The 23581-nt window shown below is 36.1% G+C and overlaps 1 protein-coding gene across 4 annotated transcripts in view; it reads left to right on the top strand.

The window, feature by feature from the left end:
- NCKAP1 (NCK associated protein 1) overlaps positions 1-17357 on the top strand; it is a 53440-nt gene extending 36083 nt beyond the window's left edge. For all 4 annotated transcript variants that reach the window (XM_064718234.1, XM_064718233.1, XM_064718232.1 and 1 more), the window contains 11 exons: positions 1928-2146; positions 2628-2758; positions 3183-3280; positions 4306-4399; positions 5017-5099; positions 5566-5646; positions 6456-6549; positions 8102-8218; positions 12076-12185; positions 14974-15063; positions 15705-17357. In XM_064718234.1, coding sequence (XP_064574304.1) covers positions 1928-2146; positions 2628-2758; positions 3183-3280; positions 4306-4399; positions 5017-5099; positions 5566-5646; positions 6456-6549; positions 8102-8218; positions 12076-12185; positions 14974-15063; positions 15705-15821 — 1234 coding nt within the window. In that variant the 3' untranslated portion in view covers positions 15822-17357. The remainder of the gene's footprint in view (positions 1-1927; positions 2147-2627; positions 2759-3182; positions 3281-4305; positions 4400-5016; positions 5100-5565; positions 5647-6455; positions 6550-8101; positions 8219-12075; positions 12186-14973; positions 15064-15704) is intronic.
- The last annotated feature ends 6224 nt before the right edge of the window (positions 17358-23581 follow it).

The raw sequence follows: 23581 nt of genomic DNA, 5'->3' as shown, positions 1-23581 counted from the left end.
TAAAAGGAAGTCTAAAAATCAGAAGTCAAGATCTGACAAAGCCAACTGAGAAATATATACTTTTTTTTTTTTAATAATAAGGTGTTGATGTTTGATATTCCTGTCTGTTCTAACCTTGATCTTCCCATAATTTTTTACAGTAATAGGCAAATGGCAACTTCTGTAGGGGACTTCATATAAAACCAGCCAGTTATCCTACTATTTTATACCAAAGATTACTGGTTATGTATTTCAAGCAGGGTATAAGGCTTAATCAGTTTAATCATTAAGACATAATATTAGGTCATTGGAGCATTCCATCAGTAAGATAAGGTGGCATAAAAATCAAGATAACTTCATGATGATTTAAGAAGTCAGCTCTTCAGGTTTATGAATTTAGACCAGTGTTGGTCACTTGTGCTTATTATTTTGATTTGGGGGGAGGTCAGCTTTTGGATTTGGGCTGAAGCAACAAGCACATTATTTTCAGAGACTACTTTCCTTTTTTTTGCTTCATTAAAGAAATGAAACTTGTAGGCAGAGCATAATAGATATGCAATTTATAATTATTTTCAGACCTTCAAGTGGTATTTCTTTCAGAGGCTTGCAGTGTTCCTTAAAAGAAGTGTTAGTGTCTCACTGTTGGGGTTTCTTTACTGTTTTAAGCTCCTCTGTGTCAGGTGTGATTGGACTGGAGCTTGTTATTATGCCACTTAATCTTGTTATTGTATCAATTTTGATTTTTTTTTTAAATAAGAGACTACTTCAGAAGCAAACTGTTGAAAATACTTAACAACAACAAAAAAGTTACTCTAAATAAAGTGTTCTTCTCCAGAGTAACTCATCCTGTTTACCTGTGATGTTGTTATCTACCAATTTCTTTTTTTTTAATTGCTGTTCTGTCTTTGAAAAGTACATATTACTTAAAAGCTTGGCTCTTAGAAGTCTGACACCATTATAAATTGAAAATAACCACTACAACAGGTATTTGTTTACTAAGGCTGCTTTTAAGGATCCCCTGGCACAGTTTGTTTGAGGACCTGGTTCCAGTGACATACTGGGTAAGGTCCATGTCCATCTATGTTAAAATGCAATATACAGTTCTGCTCTAGCTTGAAAGCCAGCCTATGAACATCTGTTATTAAAAACCTGGTTTTATTTATAGTGAGAATTTGAGCAAATTAAAGTTTGTCCTGCAGTTTCTTGGTTCCTTGATTAAAAATAGAAGTCACTGTGTTAGCTGAAGGGAGATTTATTTTTCATAATAGGTTTTTTATTTATTTACTTTATATATATTGGATATATTTTTCCATTCATACTATACTATAGCTATGTTGTTTTTTAAAAGATATTTCAAACTGTAACAGCAGCTTTGGTCAAATAATTTTTTTTGTTAATATGCTTTGAACACTTCAATACATGATTGCTCTTGCATTTCCAGGAAGTTCTAAAAGACTTCAACAAAATTAATTTATTTGCTGAAGTAGTTGTTACATAAGCCTTGCACAGTGTGGGTTGCTCATATGGGGGGGAAAAAACTTTATTTAAAAAGGGCTTGGTGAGTATTCTTAGTCTCATTAAATTTTTACTGGAACCACAGATACAGTTGTCTTTGGAATCCAGAAGAGTTTTTAAAAGTGCTGGTGTAGCATGTGCATTGATGAGAGTTTTATACTTGAGGATTTGAGAAGTATTCAAGTAAAGTGAATATTTTCCATGCTTGGAACTGTTTCAGACCAGGTTGGATGGAGTTCTTGAGCCACCTGGTCTAGTGGAAGGTGTCCCTGTCCATGACAGGTGGGGTCAAACTGGTTGGTCTTTAAGGTCCCTTCCAACCCAGGCCATTCTGTGAAAATCTGTGGACATAAAATCATCTTTATAGCTGCATCTTCATTGAATTTTACTAAGAAATTAATTTTTTTTCTTCCTATCCTTTTGTTTCCAAAAGGTCAATTGTTGGAATGACAATGTATAATCAAGCAACACAAGAGATTGCAAAGCCTTCAGAGCTGTTGACCAGTGTCAGAGCCTATATGACAGTGCTGCAGTCAATAGAAAATTATGTACAAATTGACATTACACGAGTGTTTAACAACGTTCTGCTTCAGCAAACCCAGCATTTAGATAGCCATGGTGAGCCAACCATTACCAGTCTCTACACAAACTGGTAAGTATTGCATCAATGCTTGTTACAAATTTTTTAGAGATTTTTATTGTTGCTGTTGTTTAATGAAAAATCTGGAATTGGAAAAGTGGAGTTACATTAAATTTTCTTAAGTTTCCAACATCATATGTTTATTTGTCTCTGTACCTGTTAAAAGCAGCTTGAAATTCACCTGTTGGCAAACTCCTTATACTTGTTATAGGGATGAGATATAGAGTGGAGTTATTTTAAATTTTCTTAAGTTTCCAACATCACATGTTTACTTCTCTCTGTACCTGTTAAAAGCAGCTTGAAATTTGCCTGTTGGCAAACTTATACTTTTTGTAAGGACAAGACATAGAGTAAAACCAGTTGAACTAGGAAAATAAAGCTTTGGTGTATGGGCTTTGCTGTCCCTTGTCACACAGCTGTGTGACATTTCATCTGCATAGAGTATCCATGAAGATGTGCATTTTCATCTAAAATATTTCTCTTTTCTGGTAAGGTATTTGGAGACTTTGCTACGGCAGGTCAGCAATGGTCACATAGCCTATTTCCCAGCTATGAAAGCATTTGTGAATTTGCCTACAGAAAATGAATTGACATTCAATGCTGAGGAATACTCTGATATATCAGGTAAACTTTGATGCTTCTGCTCAGTATTTGTGAAGGACAATTATTGTATTGCTTGAGTAATTGGAATAACAGCAACTCTCAGAGCAACTGTTACTGAAATAACAGCTAACTCTTAGAGTTAACAGTTGTTATCCTTCAGTAGTATTTTAAGTACTTTTTATTCATGCTGCCTCTTGTCTCACTTTTTCTGGTTTTGCTCAAAGTAGCATTGCATTTAAGCTAAAGAGATGGGTATATTATGTGTTGGTGACTTCTGCTTCAGTTTACTACCATACAAATTACAAATTCTTGTCTTTAAAATTATACTCTGGGGTAAAATATCTTTTATTAAAACACCATGCTGGGGTTTTAATAAAACACATGATGGGCTGCAAATAAATGAAGATGCAATGTTGGAAGTTTAAGAGTTTCTTTTATTTCTCAGAAATGAGAGCCCTTTCTGAACTTCTGGGACCATATGGCATGAAGTTCTTGAGTGAAAGTCTGATGTGGCACATCTCTTCACAGGTTGCTGAGCTTAAGGTAACCTTGGAAGCTGGTGGGTGGGAACATTAATTGAAGTCTATTTAAACACAAGGAGCTTCAATGTTCAGAAGAACACAAGGGATCTGCATTTTCTTAGCTGTTGATTGTCCTCTACATAGTCACTTTTTCCTTCCTGAAATAGCGTGCTTAGCACTGAGACTGCAAAAATATTTTTATAAGAATGAGCTCTCTATTTTTTGCTTGAAGAGAGTTTAAAAATACAGCTTGGCACAGCCTAAGTTCCTCAGCTAGCAGGAAATTTGGATCTGACATTTTAGAGATGTGATTATGCAATCTCTAATTTAAATTTTAATCTGTTAAATATTTGGAGAATGATTTCAGGAAAGTTATTACATGTACTCTAATCTTACAAGTTGCTTGTATGAGAGCTGTTAAAAATTAGAAACAGACACATTTTCTTTTCTTCTGGCCAAACCGAAATGCAAACTACTGCACTTGAGTTTAACTGTTTCAGGCTAAGGTGTTGGGACTTGGAACTATGTCTTTGCTTTCTCATATTATAGTGGAAGAAAATTTCAAGTAAATAGCATCAAGGTTTCACAGTCAACTTCCACTCTTGATTCCATTTTTCAGTTTTACCAACATAAAATTTCAGCATAATTAGTGAAAGCAACAATCCCAAAGAATTGATTACTTTGTGAATTTATATTTTTATTGTAACATCTCTGCTTTTCTTCTAAAAAGCTGAGTGGCATAAGGACCCATTGTCTGATTTTCACAGAGTTAAATTCCTTTGCTTTAGGATGTGGTACACATTGCTCAATACAAAAATCATGTTCTAAGGGGTATCTAAATCCTCTGCTTTTTGATTCAGTGCTTGCTTTTGTGTATAGTAGTGACTGATAATGATATTGATATTGGAGTCCCATTAAGAACAGTGGATACATCTGTATTCCCTGGGGTTAGTTGTTTTTCTGCCAAGTTGAAATGTCCTAAATCAGGCATTTGTGCAGTTGACATGCTGAAATCCATAGCTGACATGGATCTTTGCTTCTTTATAGAAACTTGTGGTGGAGAATGTTGAAGTTCTAACACAAATGAGGACCAGCTTTGACAAGCCAGACCAGATGGCAGCACTCTTTAAAAGATTATCATGTGAGTATCTAACAAGACCCTACTAAAGATACACAGATATTTCCTGTATTTGTCTTTGTAAAAAAAATGGGAAAAATTAATTTCTCTGCATTGAATATCTGTAAGCAGCAAAATGTACATGAGCTCATATAAACTGATGGATCATTTTGAACTTTTCCAATCTTCTCATGTACAAAGTGAGATTTCAGTGTTATTTAGTGCACAGGCACAATATTAGTGATGAATTTTGAGCATCATTTCAGGGATGGTAATACCTAGCTGTAGCAGCAGTAATGTGGAAGCCTGATACATAGCTTAATGTGAAACAAAAAATAATTACAGTAGAGAAGCATTTTTGTCCTCAAGAAAGCACAGAACCAGTGCTAGAATCCAGGACTGCCAGCTGTGTATACTAGGTTTCATTCCAGGAAGTGGTAAATGTGATAGTCTTCTACTGAAAATCCCATTGTGGATTCAGCTATAAAAACCTGCTTTAGCACTGCTTATTTTGGCTCTTTTAAGGAAGGGCTTTGTTTCAGTACCTTGTTGCTTTCAATATTTTGTGTAATATTTTGTTTCTCTTATTTAAAGAATTGAGCTTGTAAACTTCAACACTTTGTCCATTGTTCTCTTTTCAGCTGTTGACAGTGTTTTGAAGAGAATGACAATTATTGGTGTTATCTTGTCTTTTCGGTCGTTGGCCCAGGAAGCACTTAGAGATGTAAGAAAGAACTGAACATGTTCTGAATCATTTTCATTGTGTTTAACTTAATGGAATGGTAGGATATTTGAACCTTAACTGTTCAGGAATGCTTAAAACATTGTCATCTTAAAAAGTTGATGACATGTGGGTAAAATGGCAATACTCAGTTGTAACTGAACTTGGAATTGCAACTTGGGTTGAGGGAGTCTGTTTTTTGAGTACTGTTCAGAGAACTGTTGCATTAAAACATCAAATTTAGTTTAAAACGTGTTTTCTGTGTTTACTCATTTTAAAGGGTTTTATTTCCATTTTTTATTGCAAACATTTATTAGGCTTTAATGTGTTAAATCTACAAACAAATACAAATGTGTAAAATAAAACCCATTAAAAAGGAAAATAAGCCCAGTAAAATAATGGTAGTGTCTAACTCATAATTAACTTGGGAAGCAATTTTTCTCATTTTGTGCATATTTGTGTCTCTTAGGTCTTATCATACCACATTCCTTTCCTTGTAAGTTCCATTGAGGACTTCAAAGATCACATTCCAAGAGAGACTGACATGAAGGTAATGTTTGGCTGAAAGGCTGCTAGAGTAATTTTGGAGTTTACTGAAAATACATAAGCAACAAGACTTTCATGTTTAGTGTTGAACATCCAGAAACAAAAAACACCCTTTTTCTTTTTTTTTCCCCCATTTTTCCCCCCTCTAAGAGCTTAGTAAATGTGGATCTGCAGCTTCTTAATGTTCTAGGGAAAAAATCACAACCAACTGATAGAATAAGTACAAGTCTCTCTCTGCCTGTGATCACATTTGAGAACTTTGATAGACTTATAAAGTGTTAAAACAAGGCAAAGGGAAGAATGCTGAGCTGCTCCACACTGTGAGCATTACAATATTTCAACACTGTCTGTGTGGTTGGAGTTCTGTGCATGTAATAGTGATAAGTCTGATTTTTACCTAAATTGAAATTTTTGGTAAACCCACTGTATGAAATGCTTGTTTAAAAATGCTGTATTTGTAGATGTTGGCTGATGCTTTAGATCTGGTAGAGAAAATATGTCAGTTTGTTTTGAACATTAAAGAAAGATGTAGAAACAGCTAATTGGAAGTCAGGGTGTTGCTTTGGAGGTAATGTGGGAACATATATGACTTTTGTTTGGCTTGACACAACAAAATTACCATCTGGTTCACAAAGTACAGACACAGCTGCTCAGTGGAGGTTAGAAACAAACAAAATCTACAGTCTCTGTCTAACATTTGCCAAATCTCTGAAATTCCTTAGTGCCTCAAACTCATTTTAAGCATGACAGCAAAAACTTGCTTCATCATCTTGACATGAAAGCCTTCAGTGTTGTCTTTCTTCTGGTCCTCAGGTGGCAATGAATGTATATGAACTGTCATCAGCTGCTGGATTGCCTTGTGAGATTGATCCTGCCTTGGTAGTAGCACTGTCTTCCCAAAAATCAGGTAACAAGTTCCAACTTCAAAACTGAAAATGTTAAAAAGAGAAAAGAAGTGTTTAAAGTGCTGGGATGGAACTTGTATATCTTGACTTCTTTGTTTTCCTTCAATAAACTTGGTAAATGGCATAAGAGGATGAATTACTTGTGCCTGCTGTTTGTTGGTGTTAGCTTGAGAATCTTTTCAAATATGCATGAATGGATGTGCTGACCTAGAAAAGGATACCAGGTAGTTGTAGAAGGAATTTAATGGTGAACACTGCTGTAATTCACCAATGACAGTAAGAGTGTCTTGTGAACAGCTTGATCAGTTCTGTTGCACAGATGTGTGACAAATCTGTCAGCTAAGTGAGCATTAGCAGCTGAATACAGCTTGTGAATTTCACAGTATTTTGTTGCCAGTGTACCCTACAAGTGTTAACATGAAGTTTACAAGGGAAAACAGTAAAATAAACATGTTAGAGAATTAACATGTATCACTCTTCCACTTTGTTGCTTTAAGGCACTGCTGTGTAAGCTTTTCAGTTTTGTTTTCTCTGGCATGTTCAAAGACATGAATTAAGACTCCTGAGTGTTTTTTGATGGTCTTCAGCTTTTTTCCTATCTTCCTTACTGAGCATTTCATTACTCTTTTTCCTCCTTGTGTGTTCTGGATAGTTGATGTTAGAATGAGACCATGAATATTTAAAATGGTACATAAGTTGTTTTTTCTTACTTCAATTGTAGTTATTTTGAGAGGGGAAATTTGAGAGGGGAAATATTTGAATTTAAGTCCCAAGCACAATTTCTTTGTGCACTTAGAAAAAAGGCAACCCAAAGTGTATTTGTTCTATATACATTATATGTAAAACATACAAAAGTATACTATTGTTAGGTATCTGGTATCTAAAATGCCATTTTAAATAGATTGTTTTCATTGTGATATAGCTATGAAATGTTTAAGCTAGGTCATCAAAGAGAATTTCTGTATATTCTCATAATGGTTTATGATCTTGGGTTTTGATTGTTACTTTTGGAGTTTGAAATGTTTTGCTTTTATTCAGTTTTCATAGAGATAAATTCTGCCTGTCAGTAATTGCTGACTTTTAAAAAACTAATCTTAGGCGAATGTGTGATCATGCTGTCATTTTTGTAAGCACAAGGTTTTAGTGTGAATTGACATGAGTGCACCATCACCTTCTGTCTTTTGCCAAAGGGAGGTGCAAGAGAAGTTCTTCCTAGCCTACAGCAATAACTGGCTTTATACCAGCATGAAAAGATCACTCTTGTGTTCATCATATTAAAGGCTTACTAACTAAATCATGAGAAGTAATAACATGGCAGTGGCTTGTTTTTCTTCTCCTAGATAACAGACTGGACATTTTGCAGCTCTGCTCTGTTTCTTTTGGCAAAATTGACATTAATATTCCTCTTTTCACAATACAAACATTGAATTTGTTGGATTTTGCTTTAAATTTCAATTTGGTCAAACAATTTACGTTCTAATCTACCTGCAGCTGAAAGGAAATATTTCAAGATTACTTCTTTAATTAAAGAACTTTCTTATTTATGTTTTTTAGAAAACATTAGTCCAGAAGAAGAATATAAAATTGCTTGCCTTCTAATGGTCTTCGTGGCTGTGTCCTTGCCCACTTTGGCTAGCAATGTGATGTCTCAGTACAGCCCTGCCATTGAAGGTAATGTAGAATCAGCTCAATATTTGCTGGGAATGCTGTCTTCAAGTAGTTCTGGAAGTGTCTTGAATAGATTCACCTTTAATATTTAATTTAATTATATTTAATTTTATATTTGTATATATTATGTATTTTTATATTTAGATATAAAGATATTATATATAAAATCTATTTTATTATATATATTTATATTTAATTTTATATTTAATTATAGTGAACAAATTAAAAAAGCAGTTAGCCTTAATTCAGGCAAGTTCTTCTGAAAGTACTTTAAAAAGCATTTTCTTAACTCTTGTCTGAGATGACTTTCTGTGAAAAATTAGTTTGGTACTTGAAATTTTCAGAATAGTTCAGACACTGCAGGGGGCAATCTTGTCCTAACATGGAATCATTCAAGCACACATTCTGCATTAATGAGTGTGACACTATTCAATATAATATATTCTAGTAAGTACTAATGTTTTAGTAATCTTTACATTGGCCTTGGGCCAGTCACACAAGGTGTTCTTTCTATATTTTATGTGCTGTGTTCATGTTGCCAAGCATAAAATTTTGGAAACAGAATCTGGAAGGTATAAGTGGCGAACAGAATTATTTCCTACACAATAGTTCAACTTTCTTATTTAAGAAAAAATAATCTTTGCCTCAACAAAATTCTTTGCATGTAATCCACAGTTTTCTTTCTCTTTTTAAGTTGAAAAAAGACAGACAGTGCTGTTCAAACACACACAAAAGTCACCTTTTGGCTCTTCAAGCTGTTTCCTTTGTAATGTATAACATGACTCACATAAAGACCATGTTTATACTGCTTCCATTCACTGGGATGCATGTTTTCTTTAATTAGTTTTGAAACTTGCATTATTTTTAATTTGCTCAAAATTGTAATTTACAAAGTAAGTGTAACCTGGCTTCTGAATCTTTAAAGTACCAGGAAGATACTAAAAGTTAGAAATCTTTCCATATCACTTAATGTAATGTGCAAATCATGTTTTTTTAGAGACCCAAGGTTGTTGTTTTACATGGAATTAATCAGCCTTTTCTTCAGTTTTGAATTATTAGGGATCTGAACTATTAGGGATCTGCATTTAAAATGCAACTGACTCTAGTTGCATTTTAAAACCGATAGCATAGACTTCTCCAGTTGTTGAAAACGTTAGATAAATCTGATGTATGAGTAGAACTTGAATATTGCTTTGAAAATCAGTGAATTTTCAAGTTAAAAGGTTTTTCTGATGAATGGGGAGAGCAATCTGTAACCTGTTTTCTGTTATTTGTGCTCTTGTACTATTTCTATTGCTCTTTGCAAACTTTTTCCAAGTCACGACACTTGAATAAAAATCTTGGAATACAGGTGAGAGCAGGCAACATCTAATGTGGTGCATGGGTAGAAACTTCCTTGTTTGAAGACTTGTCAGGTTGACTGTCTTTACTCAATCCAAATGAACTTGTTTATATGTATGTAAGATCACATCTCTTTAAAAATTACCTATAGTTTTGTAAAAGAAATCCTCTGGGAGCACTTCCTGCTACCAGTTTCTCCTTCAAAGGATCTTACCAACTCTAGAGTCTCAAAACCTGCATGGCTTGCCAGGGGGGCAGTACTAAAAGTTTTACTGGTGTTTATATTTTCACATTTACCCTCTGCAAATTAATTGCTAAGAAAATGTCAAGCTTGCTGGATGTTCTCCAGCAGGTTAAATCTCAGGTGGGTTTGGCTTCCTCAAATTTCCTCTCTTCCCAAAACCCTCAACATGCTAAAAACATGACTATCATGTTTTTAGCAGGCTGAAACAATAATGTTAATTCTTGTGTTGAAGATAAGCAGATATTCTTCTGCCTGTTTTATATCATGTAGCTTAAAAATTCCGGTTTATGTGGTTTCATTTACATTAAATAACTCTTTAAGATGAAGTCAGGCAAAGCCTTGTTTCAAAGTGAGCTCTTAAAATATAGTTAATAGATGACATGAAGGTGTGGCTGTAGAGAAGTTACATCTTGCACTCAAGTAAGTCCATATTTAAGAGTTGCTACTGATCCTGTGTGCTGTGACCGGTGTATTACATAATTTTTTACTGAGTGGACTCTTTGAGAAGAAAATGTACCAAAAGGTATACTTAAAAAAAAAATGTTCGCACTACAAAAATAACTGAACAAACAGAACAGACTTTGTCATTCCTGCCTTCCCTGTATAATACTGCTTTTTCTTGGGTTCTACCCTTATTGTAGAACATCTGGCTTGAAACACTTAATATAAATGGTATTTCCAGAATGTGAACTTAATAAATTCTGCTTTATGAAGTAAATTCCCTGGACAAATCCTGAATTAATCCATCAACGAGTCACAGATTTGAAGGAGTTTCAGCTTTCTAATCTGGCAAGGCATATCTCCCAAATACAGCCAGTGCTTGGACAGCTGTAGCAATGTCTGTATTCCCTCTGTCTGCTTCAAGATCAAGTCTGTTTCTTCCACTAGTTCCAGATAAAGGCTCAAAGTCTTAACAGACCTTCACTTTTATTTCCAGTACAGGAACTGCTAGTCAAATACCAGGCTAGAGATCTAATTTGTCAACTAGAGGGTAGAATAGAATACTAGTCTGCAAGAGCCCTGGTTCTTTTCTAAATACTTAAACCTGTTGTGAGTTGGAGCACAGCAGTTCTTTTGCTGAATTCCCTTGTTCATGCTTTTTCTACAGCCTGAGACATAAAAATGAAATCTCTTGAATAAAATGAGCCTCTTCAAAGACAAATACATATTTGAATCAGAGTTTAGCAGAACAGATTTTCTTGACTGATGCTCGTGTAAAAATAGGAGACAAAGTTTGGAGTATCAAATGTGGGGGCCCTGCTGAAGGAGATCCACAGGGATCTTCTCTGGGACCTACAGGTCAGCATATTCACAGACCACCTGGATAGGGGGCTGAAGAGGGAGGTGAGAAAATCTATGTATCATGTGAAGCTGTTGAGGGTAATATAGGAGTGAAGAGCTGCAGAGAAGTATGATACTGAGTAAACTGGGCAATACAATGACAGCTAAAAGTAATTTTAGGTAACAATAGTGATGTGCACAGAGAAAAAATTGATTTTTCTCATGTGGAGTGATGGGGTCCAGCTGACCTCACCATTCAAGCATGAACTTGGAGTGACTGAATGAAAAGATGAGCTCATTGTTCAACAATGGTCAAAAAACAAGAATCAGCATGCTTGAGTACTTGTTAACTCCTTCAAAGACCACCTCCTTTTCATATGCTCACTCTTGCCTAAGATACTTGCTCAAGTGTATATTAATTTTGTATTAAAGTGATATATTTGGCTTAATTTGCCTGGAAGAAATATCAGGTTTGCTGCTTTCTGTAAAAACTGGTGTCGTTTAAGCACCTTCCAGGGCTCTGAAGCCCGGGTGAATTTTAGGCAAATGTTACATATGAAATTGAGCAATAGAACACCTTTGTACTTGAGTACCTGCAGATCTCTCTGAGTGATACTGTCTGGGCACGAGATGTTCATTTACACAGAGGAGAAATAGTCAATTAGCTTATGAAAATCCTGTCTTTTTGGCCTAGTCAAGTGTTAACACCTCAAAGTTTTGTAGAAACCAAATAAACTTCCAATATATCCCTTATTTCTAAAAGGCCCAGGTTGTTTCTCAGGTTGCTGTGACCATTAGGAGATGAAGGCAGAGCTGTATTCTGGGGACTTTCCTGATAGCAAGTTGAGTGGAAGAGTTTCTTGCTCTCATTATGGAAGATGATAAAAGTCCTTCTTTCATTGCCACAAATCTCTTTACTATTTGGTGGTATTTTCCAAAGAGTTCTGTCTTTTCCAACATGGTGCTGAGGTGATTTGAATGTTTTTTGTTTTAGGGCATTGCAACAACATTCACTGCTTGGCAAAAGCTATCAATCAGATTGCTGCAGCTCTGTTCACCATCCACAAGGGAAGCATTGAAGACCGTCTCAAAGAGTTTTTGGCTGTATGTATAACTTTATTCCATTTATTAAAATGTACTGTTGGTTTGGGATGCAATGCAATTGATTTAATAGAAACTGCTTTTGGTGCACAACAGGCTATTTTCTATATGTTTCTATATACAAGTCTATACATAGATTAAATTTTGCAATAGTTCTTTATAAACACCTCTGTGTGATGTTGGAAAGTTAGAGGAGCAAATCAGTGGCAAACGTCATAATTTTTTTCACTACAATCTTTAGTATTTTAGCACATACCATTTCTCACATTGTGTGGCCCATGAGTGGGCAAAAAATATTCAATGCATATAAAATCAAAATTCTGTCTAGCTGATTTTCCCCATGATATACTGGATACTTTATTTAGTTACCTTCTTTGAAATAGTAGGATAAACTTCAGGTTTGAATTTTATCCCTCAAAAGGTATTGTACCTTTTGACATGTCTGCTCTTCTTAAACATGAACAACCAGGTAGCAACATGTTGCAGGGTAGTTGGGAAGAGGAAATTTTTTTATGCCTCAGAGTAGATTGAAGTTGAAAGCTACTGAAATCCTTAGTGATGCTTAGGAAAAAAAGATCAGAAGTTTTTAGGTCATGATGACCAGTTTTAAATACATTTTGGTGTGCTGCTTGAGTAAAAATATTTTTTTTAAATTACTCTTAATTAGCCAGTACTTAAAGGAAATGAAAGGCTAAAACAGCAGCATCACTTGAATTACAAAAAAATTACTACTGATTTTGAGTGGGTTTTGATTTTTCTGTTTGGCATTAAAATGTGTGGAGAAAAAGCCCCTCCCTCTTTATTTTAGGTAACCTTTTGTAACTAGAAGTTAGCAGAAACAATTTTTCTTCTTCTTTTTTTTTTCCGTAAAAGCATCTTTCACTTGTGGAAATTCATTGCATTTTGTAAAACAGAAAAAACCCCTATGGCCATTGACCTTGTCTAATGCAAGTGCTGGATGTAAAACATGAAAGAGAAATGGTTGTATCAAGTTGCATACATTTGACAAGTGAAGAAAACCAGTGTAGTTTCATGTGATAAAAACACTTTTGGTATGAGGTTTGCATTCTTTCAGTGTTTATGGACTCCTTTCAGACCACTGCTTTTACTGCACAGACTATGACTTGATGGTTCAGATATTTTGTTAATCTTTCTTTTTTAACACTTACTGTTAGTCTGAAAGAAAAACAGTTCTCTTAAGAAGAAAGTTACTGCTGATGATGATCTGCTTTCCTGTCCAAGTTAATTAAATATGAAAAAAACCTTAGGAGGTTCTTTAATGCTGATGAGTATGTACTATGTATCTTTTGAAGTATACATATTAACTTCATATGAAAAATTGATTCAGGACAGCTTTTTCAAGAAGAAGGTTGTGAAAAAGCTATTTTTAAAGTTAGTATTTTAATTTAAAATCCTTTTCTGGTAAACATGTTGTTTAGGAATGTTGTGAAGGCCAAAATGATGATTGTACATCTGAAAGTTGGAAGGGGTTTTTTTCAGATTTCTGTAAGGCATAAAAGCATGGTGTATCAAGGCATCTATAAATTAAATATTTTACTATATTTTGTGATCTTGAGCTAGTAAATACCTAAATACATCTTAGAAGTTTCTAGGATATTTTCTAAAACTAGGATAACATGGTTGCTTATGGCAATGCCATTTTCAACCTAGAGATAATATTGTTATGGGGGGTAATATAAAAGTGGATCTTTATTGGAGCTGCAGGGACAGTTATGGAAAAATGTCCCCAAAAGCCCACAGAGGGTGAATACAGTTTGTATAACTTTAGCAAATTAGCATAATTGACTAAAAGCATCAATTAGGAGGACAAATAGTGAAGCAATTCTCCCTACCAAGGTTGAGCCCCTTCTCTGGAGCCCTACCCTTGGTACTAGCTGTCCTTTGTTTATGAAAATGTGTCTCAAAAAATTGTTCTCAACCCTGGTAGCCAAGAAGAACCATGATAGCAAAGGGCCTTGTGCCCCCAGGGCTTGGAGCTCTGGAATAAGTTTTCTGCCTGGGGAAAGGGCATGGAAAAGAACTGGGAAAATGAGCTAGAATACAATAATAGGCTACAGAACTCCAAACATATGTGAAGAATAGAGACAATACATAAGAGAAAAAAAACCAAAAATCAATAGTCATCATTTTCCCCCTTTTTAGAGACTAACAAGACTCTACCTTGTCTAGTCTCTACTCCATATTTAATCATACCACCAGTTTACACAACTGCTATACAGATGCTAACTATAACTACAGCTACTATGAATATTTTTTCATCCAGGCCCAGTTTGGTAACAATGAAGTGAGTGTATACTGAAGGTATATTGATAAAGTATTATTCATTGACAGTTAAGATGACATTTCTTCAAAGCTACTTCTGTTGCAAAATGGGTAAAATTTCAAGCAAGAAAAATTCCTATCACTTTAAACCTTACAAAAATGTAGTAAGTTGAAGTGTATATTGAGAAGGACAGAAGTGAGATCTTGATCCCCTGATTTCAGGAGACATCGTAATTGTCAACCAGTGATTACAACAAAAAGTTCTCTGCAATGAATTAATTCACTTTTTATATTAAAATAGCATGTGTCATTAATTAAACACTATTAGGAATAAGCCAGTATGGCACATTGAGACTAAAGGCCAGTGATGGTTCATGTGCTCAGGATTATTTGCTTTCCTTTGTCATTATTAGTACAACGATGAGTCCATTGGCTTTGTGTAACAAAACAGCAGAAGCTCATCAATGCTTTGTTTTATTTATGGCTTTGAAATACTCATTTTGTATAGCTTGCATCATCCAGTCTACTGAAGATTGGCCAGGAGACAGACAAAACTACTACAAGGAACCGAGAATCAGTTTACCTACTACTAGACATGGTGAGCATTTGTGTGTTTTATTTGTAGCTCACAAACCAATGGGAATCATTTTATGTTGTTCTTCCTGGCATTCTAATGTCAGTATTTTTTTTTCATTCCCCCAATGTGCATTTGTTCCTGCCATCATCCTTTATTGCTCAGAACATTTTATCACGTTCAGATAATTTTCACTGTTTGCTTAGTACTTACCATACATGTAAGAATCAGTGTTCAGAGTGTGTAGGAGAGAATCCTCTCTGCTCAGAGGATTTGCTCTCAGTATTCAGTATCTTTTGGAAGATAACTACTTACATAGGAAAGCTAAATTCTTGCTTTGAGAAGCAGTGAGTTTAAATGTAGGGAGTTGAACTTTAAGGGGTTTTCTAAGTTGTTTTTTTCATATGTTAGTTTGTACTATAGTTATATGTAAAGGTGTGTTTAGTTTATTATAAGTAGATAGTATCTGGGGAAATACTATCCCCAAAAATATACTATACATATACTAGGGAGAAGCACTACTATAAACTTGGTGCAATTTATTTTCACTGTGAAATATGTGAGTCATAATGGGATGCAGGCTGGAAGGATCTAAATGGAACAGACTGTCAGTAGCAGGCAGCAGAAGGTGCTCTGCAAAACCTTGTGTTTCTGGTATTTTTCAGATTGTGCAGGAGTCTCCATTCCTGACAATGGATCTCTTGGAGTCTTGTTTCCCTTATGTCTTGCTGAGAAATGCATACCATGCTGTCTACAAACAAAGTGTTACATCCTCTGCCTAAGTATCTACTTACTGGAGATAAGACATAGCACGCATCTGTGTGGCCTCAGTTTTATCTGTAAACTGTGGAGCTATTTTACTCTATGGCCTGATGAACAGTTTTGTGAATTATAAACTTTTTCCATAAAGTTGTATTCCTAAACAGTGGTTTCTTAATATGGTTGTACTACAATATAAGCTTGGTTGATTTTAGGTTGCACACTTACGGAAAATTTCTTTTCTCATTCCTTTCTTTATTTTATTTTTTTTTTAACTTTAGAGCACCAGTTATGTTTTAAAAATACTACTTCTGCTATATGTTTTTTGATATTGATCATGCAAAACAAAAATTGCTTGTTTATTTCCCAGAAGAAAAATGTATGTAGTGATTATTTTACATAGAGTAGCTTTCATCTGTGTGTAAATTATTTCAAATAGGGAGAGTTATAAACTTGTACCTATTGTTCTTATTGAAAACAAATATTGGATGTGCATTTCTGTGAAGTAATTACAGCATTTCTAGTTTTATTTTGAAATGTTCACCAATCTACGTACTATGACACTATCTAACATTAAAAATGTTATAGGACTGCTTATCCTACAGACAGTGATCCTCTCCCAATTCTCTTAAACAACTGCAAGTGGTGGTGTTTGTATAAAGCATAGTGGAAATTTTTTTTAAACTAACTTCTGTGGTGCCCTGTTGGCATTAACACTACCATTGTACCCTGCTGTATAATAAACATTCTTACACATTTATCATATATTGATAAAATGTTAGCCCTTAACCACTTTTTATATGTTTTAAATTTTTGAAATTCAAGTGTACCTTCCATAACATACAATAAACACTAGACTGTATTATCTGTAGGTGAATTATTTTTAATATAAATGTTATCCTAGTATTTTAAGCTTTAACTGTGCTGTTGTGCATTGATTTACATCTCACAGTTCATTAAATATCAATCCTTAGAGCTTTTATGTGAAGACTTCTTTTAATCCTTCACCTTTTGCCTTTTGCGATAGCGAATCTTGTAAAAGGATGGAAGAAGGAATTAAAAACAATGTTAAAAATGTCACTTTAGTGCCATTATCCTTTAAATCTTATTTTTACATAATAAAGCAAGAAAAGCATTTATATAGTATGTAGCTATGCCAGTTGTACCCATAGAAATAAGTGTATTGTTAAAGTATGAAACTTGAAATAATCCTGGAAGGGGTGAATGTTGCTAAAACCATAACATCAGGCATGACTGAGACAGATGTATAATAGTCCCTTTTTTATCAGTCATGCAAATTGGCCTTGCAGGGTAGCATGGGCTCATTTAGCCTGAAAGCTGACCAGATGGTTGTGCTCTGTAATCCCTGATGTATAAAGCTGTGTGTTCCTCAACAGGCTCTGGACATTGTATAGAGCCCCTGTTCTTGGTGCAACTTCTGTGCATGCTGGTAACTTTTTCTGTTATGAAAGAGCTGTTGTGTGCTCAGTTACAATAGCTTCCTCTGTCCAGAGGAAAAAAGTACTGGAATAAAATTGTCCTAAGGAAGTAAGACAGTACATCTATATTTTTCCTAATTATGCATTTTATGTTCTAACTATGGAAGTGTTTTTAAGTTGATAAGTTAGTACCATAATGAAGAAGTTGTTCATAAAGTAATTAGGTTGAATGCAACACTTATGAGTTCTTAAATATTACCCTGTAATATTTATAGTCTAATACATTCAAATGTTCTGATTTCAATTAAGATTTTGATTTTGATGTAGCCTTTTGTGGGAAAACAATGCCTATTTTCAAGATGGATTCTTGAAAAACTCAAGTTAAAGAAATAACTTTTGTGCCTTTAATATTTTAACAAAACAATTGTATGTGTCCATTTGCCTCAGATCCCAGATTTCTGCTGTCTGTGGTGTTAGTGAACCAGCAGAAAACAGGTAATCAGTGACAAACAGGTAATGAGTTGAGTATCTCTGCAAGAAGCTGCTTCTGACACAGTTGGATTAGATTTAGGCATGAACCTTTTACACATGGCAGTTTCTGTGGGAGTCCCATGAGTCTGGCACACAAATCCCTCAGGTGATGCCTCTTTAACTACACTGCTCCTTTTTAACTTGGGCAAGATCAGAACCAACTACACAAGGGAAAAGCTGAGGAAGAATCATGTGGACTCATCCATATGTTGGTTGGATTTGGGCAGGGCTGGAAGAGTTTCCTTGTTTTGTTCTTGCTGTGTTTCTGTTGTTCCTGCTTTCAGCTGAGCAGCCGCAGGACTGTTTAGGGTTCAGCCTGCTCATGGAAGGCAGAGCACGTCAGGTCTGGTTCTCAAGGCAGCCTGTGTCCATGCACTGCACAAACTGTCACAAGCCTGGTGGAAGGAAGATAGAGAAGGAATTTTTCCTCTGGAGCCTGCAAGACCATGTCCACAATTTAGTAAGTTCAACACTTGCCACTGTATGTGGAGTCATCTCAGGTGGCCTTTTGTGCCATTACAAACAAAATGTGTTTGTAATTCCTGGAGCACGAAGCACAGATGGCTGGGCTGAGTTGGCCCCATATGGAGCCAGTTTGGATCAAATGTCTGATTCATGGGGGAGGGTTTTGCCTCATGTGAGAAACAGTGCAGAAGAAGAATGTCCTGTTGCTACCCACAGAATTATTTTTACAGTTTAAAAAGATCTGTCTGCCAGGACAAAAGATTATCAGTGAAAGCAAGGGCTACTCCTAAATCTTTTTTTGCTGTAGTAATTTGATTTCTATATAGGAAAAGGAATTGGTAGCACTTGGACTGTACCACTTTTTGTACACTAAAAGGCATTCTCCCAGAAAATGTTGGAATGAGGCCAGTGATTTGAAGAAAGATATGAGCCTTCTTCAGCAGGTCGTCATGGGCTTGTATGACTTGAAAACTTATTCATTCCAGATTCAGGAATTTCAGACCACAAGTAAATATGCTTGGCCTCTAAACTGCATTTTTTCCAAAAGCTTCCCTTGTCCTGAGATTCAGCATTGTGATTCATACTAAAAACCAAACCCTCAGTTACTTACTGGTAACTTGTAAATTCTTTAAGGTCAGGTATGTCTGAACTAATCCTGTATTTTTTTTTCCTGTGAAATGCTCCCCTGAGCTGAATAAAACTCCAAGCTTGGAGCTTAGGTGTAGCAAGTCATCCTGTTCAGTCAGTCAAAGAGATTTTTTCAGACATATGCTTCAAATTGGTCTCACATCCAAATTCAAGCATCCTTTAACACCATAGTGCATTTTGGATACAATAGAAGTAATTTATTGCAGTTGTATTCACCTGAAAAATGGGCTGATAAACTAAGGACTGGAAGAATTCAAGGAAGTGCTTCCATTTCCGTCCTTGTGGCTTGCCCTGAAACATGGACACAGCTGGCTGTCCATAGCAAGGTAATTGAAATGGCAGCTACACACATATATGAATTGGTTTCATGAGTAGGAATGGTTTTCAGTGTTGTCAAATAACCAGCTTTCAAAAGTACTGAAGTTCTACCTGTATTCTTCTGTAAGTACAATTTTTAAAATAATTTTAATGGTAAAGCTAAATCTTCCCCTGAAATCACAAAACTTTTTTACTTTAATTGACCGCTCCTTGTATGCTTTTGCTATTTGTCATGTTACAAAGTCTGTAAATATTTGTACAAACTCATAGCAAAACCAAAATATCCCCCTGACCTGTGTCCAAAACCATATTAATTTGCTATTAGTCATGCTTTTTCTAGCACTCCTGGGTCAAAACGACCTGTTCACTGGATGTGGTGTCAGTCTGTCTTAGACAACTCAGGAAAAGAATCTGTGAGTATTACATTCAGAATGAAAAGCCTCTGTTGAGCTTTGAGTGATGTAAGGGTATTTTAAATAATTTCTCATGTAGACTTTAAGGTTGTTTTCCTGCTCGTGATCATAGTAATCTGATGATCACAAAAAGTGAAGGTAAGCAATCAAAATGATACTGACACCTGTGTGTAGAGAGATGTGAGCTGCAAAGTTATCACAGCACAGTGTCAACCCCAGTGCTCACAGTCCAGTTCACTTCCCACTGAGCACAGACTTTGCTGCTCACATCATGTGTGTACCAGCATGCAGGACAGACCATATCACAGGTAACCTGCAAACTCTTCTTGCCCTCTCTGCCCTTGGCATTAGCCTTTGAGTCTGGCTGAATGTGAGGGAATCTCAGTGGGCACCCAGTGCAGAGAAGTCTCATGTTTGGCAAAAGCAGTGGTCCTTAATACAAATTCAGCTGTCTTTTTAACAGTAGCAAGGACACAGTCTCAGCAACAGTGAAACCATTCCTTGCATAGTCACCCAAAGGAAAGAAAAGTATCACAACAAATGCACTGTAAACTAAGACCGTGTCAATTATGGGAATACAGAAGAGGATTGAAAAGACAAGGGAGGTAAGACAGGAAAATGCTTATCACAGAGCCAGCAGAGAAGTTGGGAAAGACTTTGCTCAGTGACTTTGATTCCATTTTGTGACTCTGAAGTCACTGGATGTTTGTGGATCAAATCTATATTGTATCTCACAGACTTCAAAACCACATTTAAACATTTCAGCTGATGTATCCTCTCTGTTCCACACTGCACATGAAGCAAACTTATCCAGTCTTAGGACTATTTGTAAATAAAGGATCCTTGCAAGTGTAAAACTTTTAGGTGTCTTACCATGAGCTTTTATTTGCCAAGACCAAGTCAGCAGAACTGGATAGGACCATCTCTCTCATGCCTGTTTTTCATGAAACACTAAAGGAGGTATGTGCTGTTTGGATTTAGTTCCATGTATGTCTGAGCTGGAAGATGTTGAGTGTTACATTGAGATCAGGTAAGTGAAAGAGTTAATCTCAGCAGTTTCTGATTTTGGATGACAAATAATTTCAAAGAGCTGAGAAAGAAAGTGGTTTGAGCCTGTGGCACTTGCTTTAGAGGTAACTTTATTAGGAGAACAATTGCACCATTGTTTCCATAATTTTGGTTTTTTTGGAGTGCTGAGAAAATATGTGAACTTTTATCTAGTAAAAACTCAAAAACTATCAACAAGGAAGTTACAATGCATTTGAATTTTATCATATAATACTAATTATTTGCTGGCTAATCCATGGTCCCCCAGGCACTGGTTGGAGGTGGTCTCAGTCCTTTGCTAAGGGGTATTGGGATCCTTCAAAGAGAGGATGGGCTCATTGGGTATTTCATTAGTCCTTTGTGAGCAGGTAAAATACACAAGCTTTTCTAAGTCACAAAGAGTTGATCAAGTTTATTTCTCCCCAGTTAAACTGGCAAATATTTGTATGTATGCATGTGAGCTGCATTGCTACAAAAGGATTTGTATTTCCAATTTTAGTTTGCAAGCCTGTGGCTTCAGAGAGGGAGGAAAACACAGCATTGTTGTAAGAACAAAGGTTCTATAAAGGTGGGGGCAAAAAAACCCCAAACAACACACCCTACCCTGAGAAAAGCTTGTTGGAAGGTTGGTTTTATGGATTTTGTAAAAGCAATGCTGGGGGAGGGACAGCAAAATGGCCACACTTAAAACCTGTAAATAATTCCTAGAAAAATGCCACTAGCTTGTCCCCTTGGTATTAGTTGAGCTATGGAAGTTTTTTGAGTAGAGAACCAAACCAACTTAAAAATATTTAGTACTCAATAGTATTATCTTATTATTTAACCTTTTAAAAAAATAGTTAAAAAAATCTTAGTATCATCAGGATATAACTGGAGAAAAATAAGCATAGTAATAATTTACTGACTCTGATTTTTTTTCTACCACAACTGAAGTGTGTGTGGGATAGAGAACTGAAAGTCCCAGAGTTCCCAAAATATCCCCCAAATCACTGTTTTGAGAGGGATAGGGCTCCAGCATAGCCTGGTGCATACTTCAAAGGACTGGAAATCATTAGATATGCTGTGGACTGCTGTAAGAGTCTAAAAGATCTGGTGAGCAAGCAAAAAGCCTCTACAGAAAAATAATATTTTCTGAGAGATTGGACACTTATTTTAGACTAGGCTGTGGATTATGTTAATGTATAATGGCTTCACACTGAAAGATTGTGTGGATTTATGCTCATAGACCACCTGCTTTTCCTAAATTTTGGGGTATCTTTCCATTTTCTACTTTCATTGCTATCTCTCACAGAAGTAAAAATAAAGTGGCAAAACATGGAACAGCCTGATAGAGTCACAGCAGCAGCTGCAGCCTCAGCAACTCTCCCCAACTTTAAAACTTTTCAGTAAATCAGAGATGGGATGAGAAACTGAGTTGTGAAGTTAAAAATAAGCAGCCAGGAGCTACTAATGTGAAAAGGCCAGCTGTGCAAGGGTCTGACAGAGCACCAGGCAAGTGAGCATACAGGTAAGGCAATTGGAAACCTTCATCTGGGAGAATTAATAATTTCTCTGTATGGGTTAGCTTTTTAACATGAAATTGTTTTCATAGGGCTAGATTTTTTTCAGCTTGCTGGAGCACCTGCTGTTTGTATGGCTCAGCAAGTGTGTAAGGAGCTCTCAGGAAAGGTGATTCTTCTCCCAGATTTGCTCAGGTTTCCATAGTGACCCCTAAGAAAACCCAGTGCCTAAAAACATGAGGAAAAATACACAGGAACTGGGCTGGCTTCTCTTGATAGGTTTTACTTGATCCCTGGTGCATCAAACCCAATCAGCTCCCACTGAAATGAGCAGTGAGGCTGAGTTTCAGCACCTGGTGATGTTGGGCTGGTACTGCAAAACTCAAATGTGTGTGCAGGGCTCATTTTTAGGCATGGGTGTGATTGATTTGGCACTTCATACTGCAGGGCACTGCTAATAAATCTGGGTAAGCAGCAGCAGAGGCAGGCTCAGACCATGCAACCAGAGAGGCTGTAAATCTGAAACAGTAAATTTATGGTTTAACAAAATTAAATTCAGAGTGGTTATGGCCTTTAAGCTCGGCCTCTCAAGTTCTTTCTGCAGGGGCCAGACTAGAAATGCTGTGTAATGTGTAGGGTATTACAAACCTCTGTGGGTTTGGGGTTTTTGTCTTAAACACTCCATCTGGAAGCAATTATAACTTGGAGAGGGTTCAGTGGATGTGGTTGTGTCTCTGTCGTGGCCCACAGTGGGAGAGAAGGATGTATTTTTTATTATCCTCGTGGTCATTGTAATAGGGTATAGCAATTTGTCACATTAGAGTAACAAATTGAATGCATATTGAAATCGAATGTCTGTACATAATGCTACCACGGATGCTATCTCACAGTCATAAACACTTGAGCAGGAGTTTAAAGCAAATAAAATTAGAAAAACCTGTGTGTTAGCAAGCAAAGCAGCCAAGCATCCTCCTTTGTGTCCCCTCCCATGCAGCAGCAGGACAACCAGTGGAGCACCAAGTGCCTTCAGGACACTAATTACATGTCAGTCAGTGCTGTTAAGTGACTGTGGATGGTTGTGCATCTTTGTCCTGGGAAATTGGTGCATTAACACGATGAGGAACAGTGGAATTACGTGAAAATGAAGGTACTTTACTCTGAAACACATGCAAATGCTTTCCCAGTTTGAAGCCCAGGAGCTTAGGTACTGACCAACTTTTATTGCCTCTGAATTTAGGCAATTTATTTTAAACAATTTTAATTTAGGCAATTTAATTTAATTTTCCTCTGAATTTAAAATGTGCTCTCATTAAAAAAAAAAAAAATGGCAGTGTCATCCCTTGCTTTAAGTGACTGCACCCTTGGTGCTAAACCAGGGCTCAGGAAAGCTGTTGTAATTCAGCTGCACAAGGAACAGGAGCAT

This window comes from Zonotrichia leucophrys, chromosome 7 (genome assembly GCF_028769735.1).
Source record: "Zonotrichia leucophrys gambelii isolate GWCS_2022_RI chromosome 7, RI_Zleu_2.0, whole genome shotgun sequence".
Taxonomy (NCBI): Eukaryota; Metazoa; Chordata; class Aves; order Passeriformes; family Passerellidae; genus Zonotrichia; species Zonotrichia leucophrys.
This window is presented reverse-complemented; position numbering and strand designations above follow the sequence as displayed.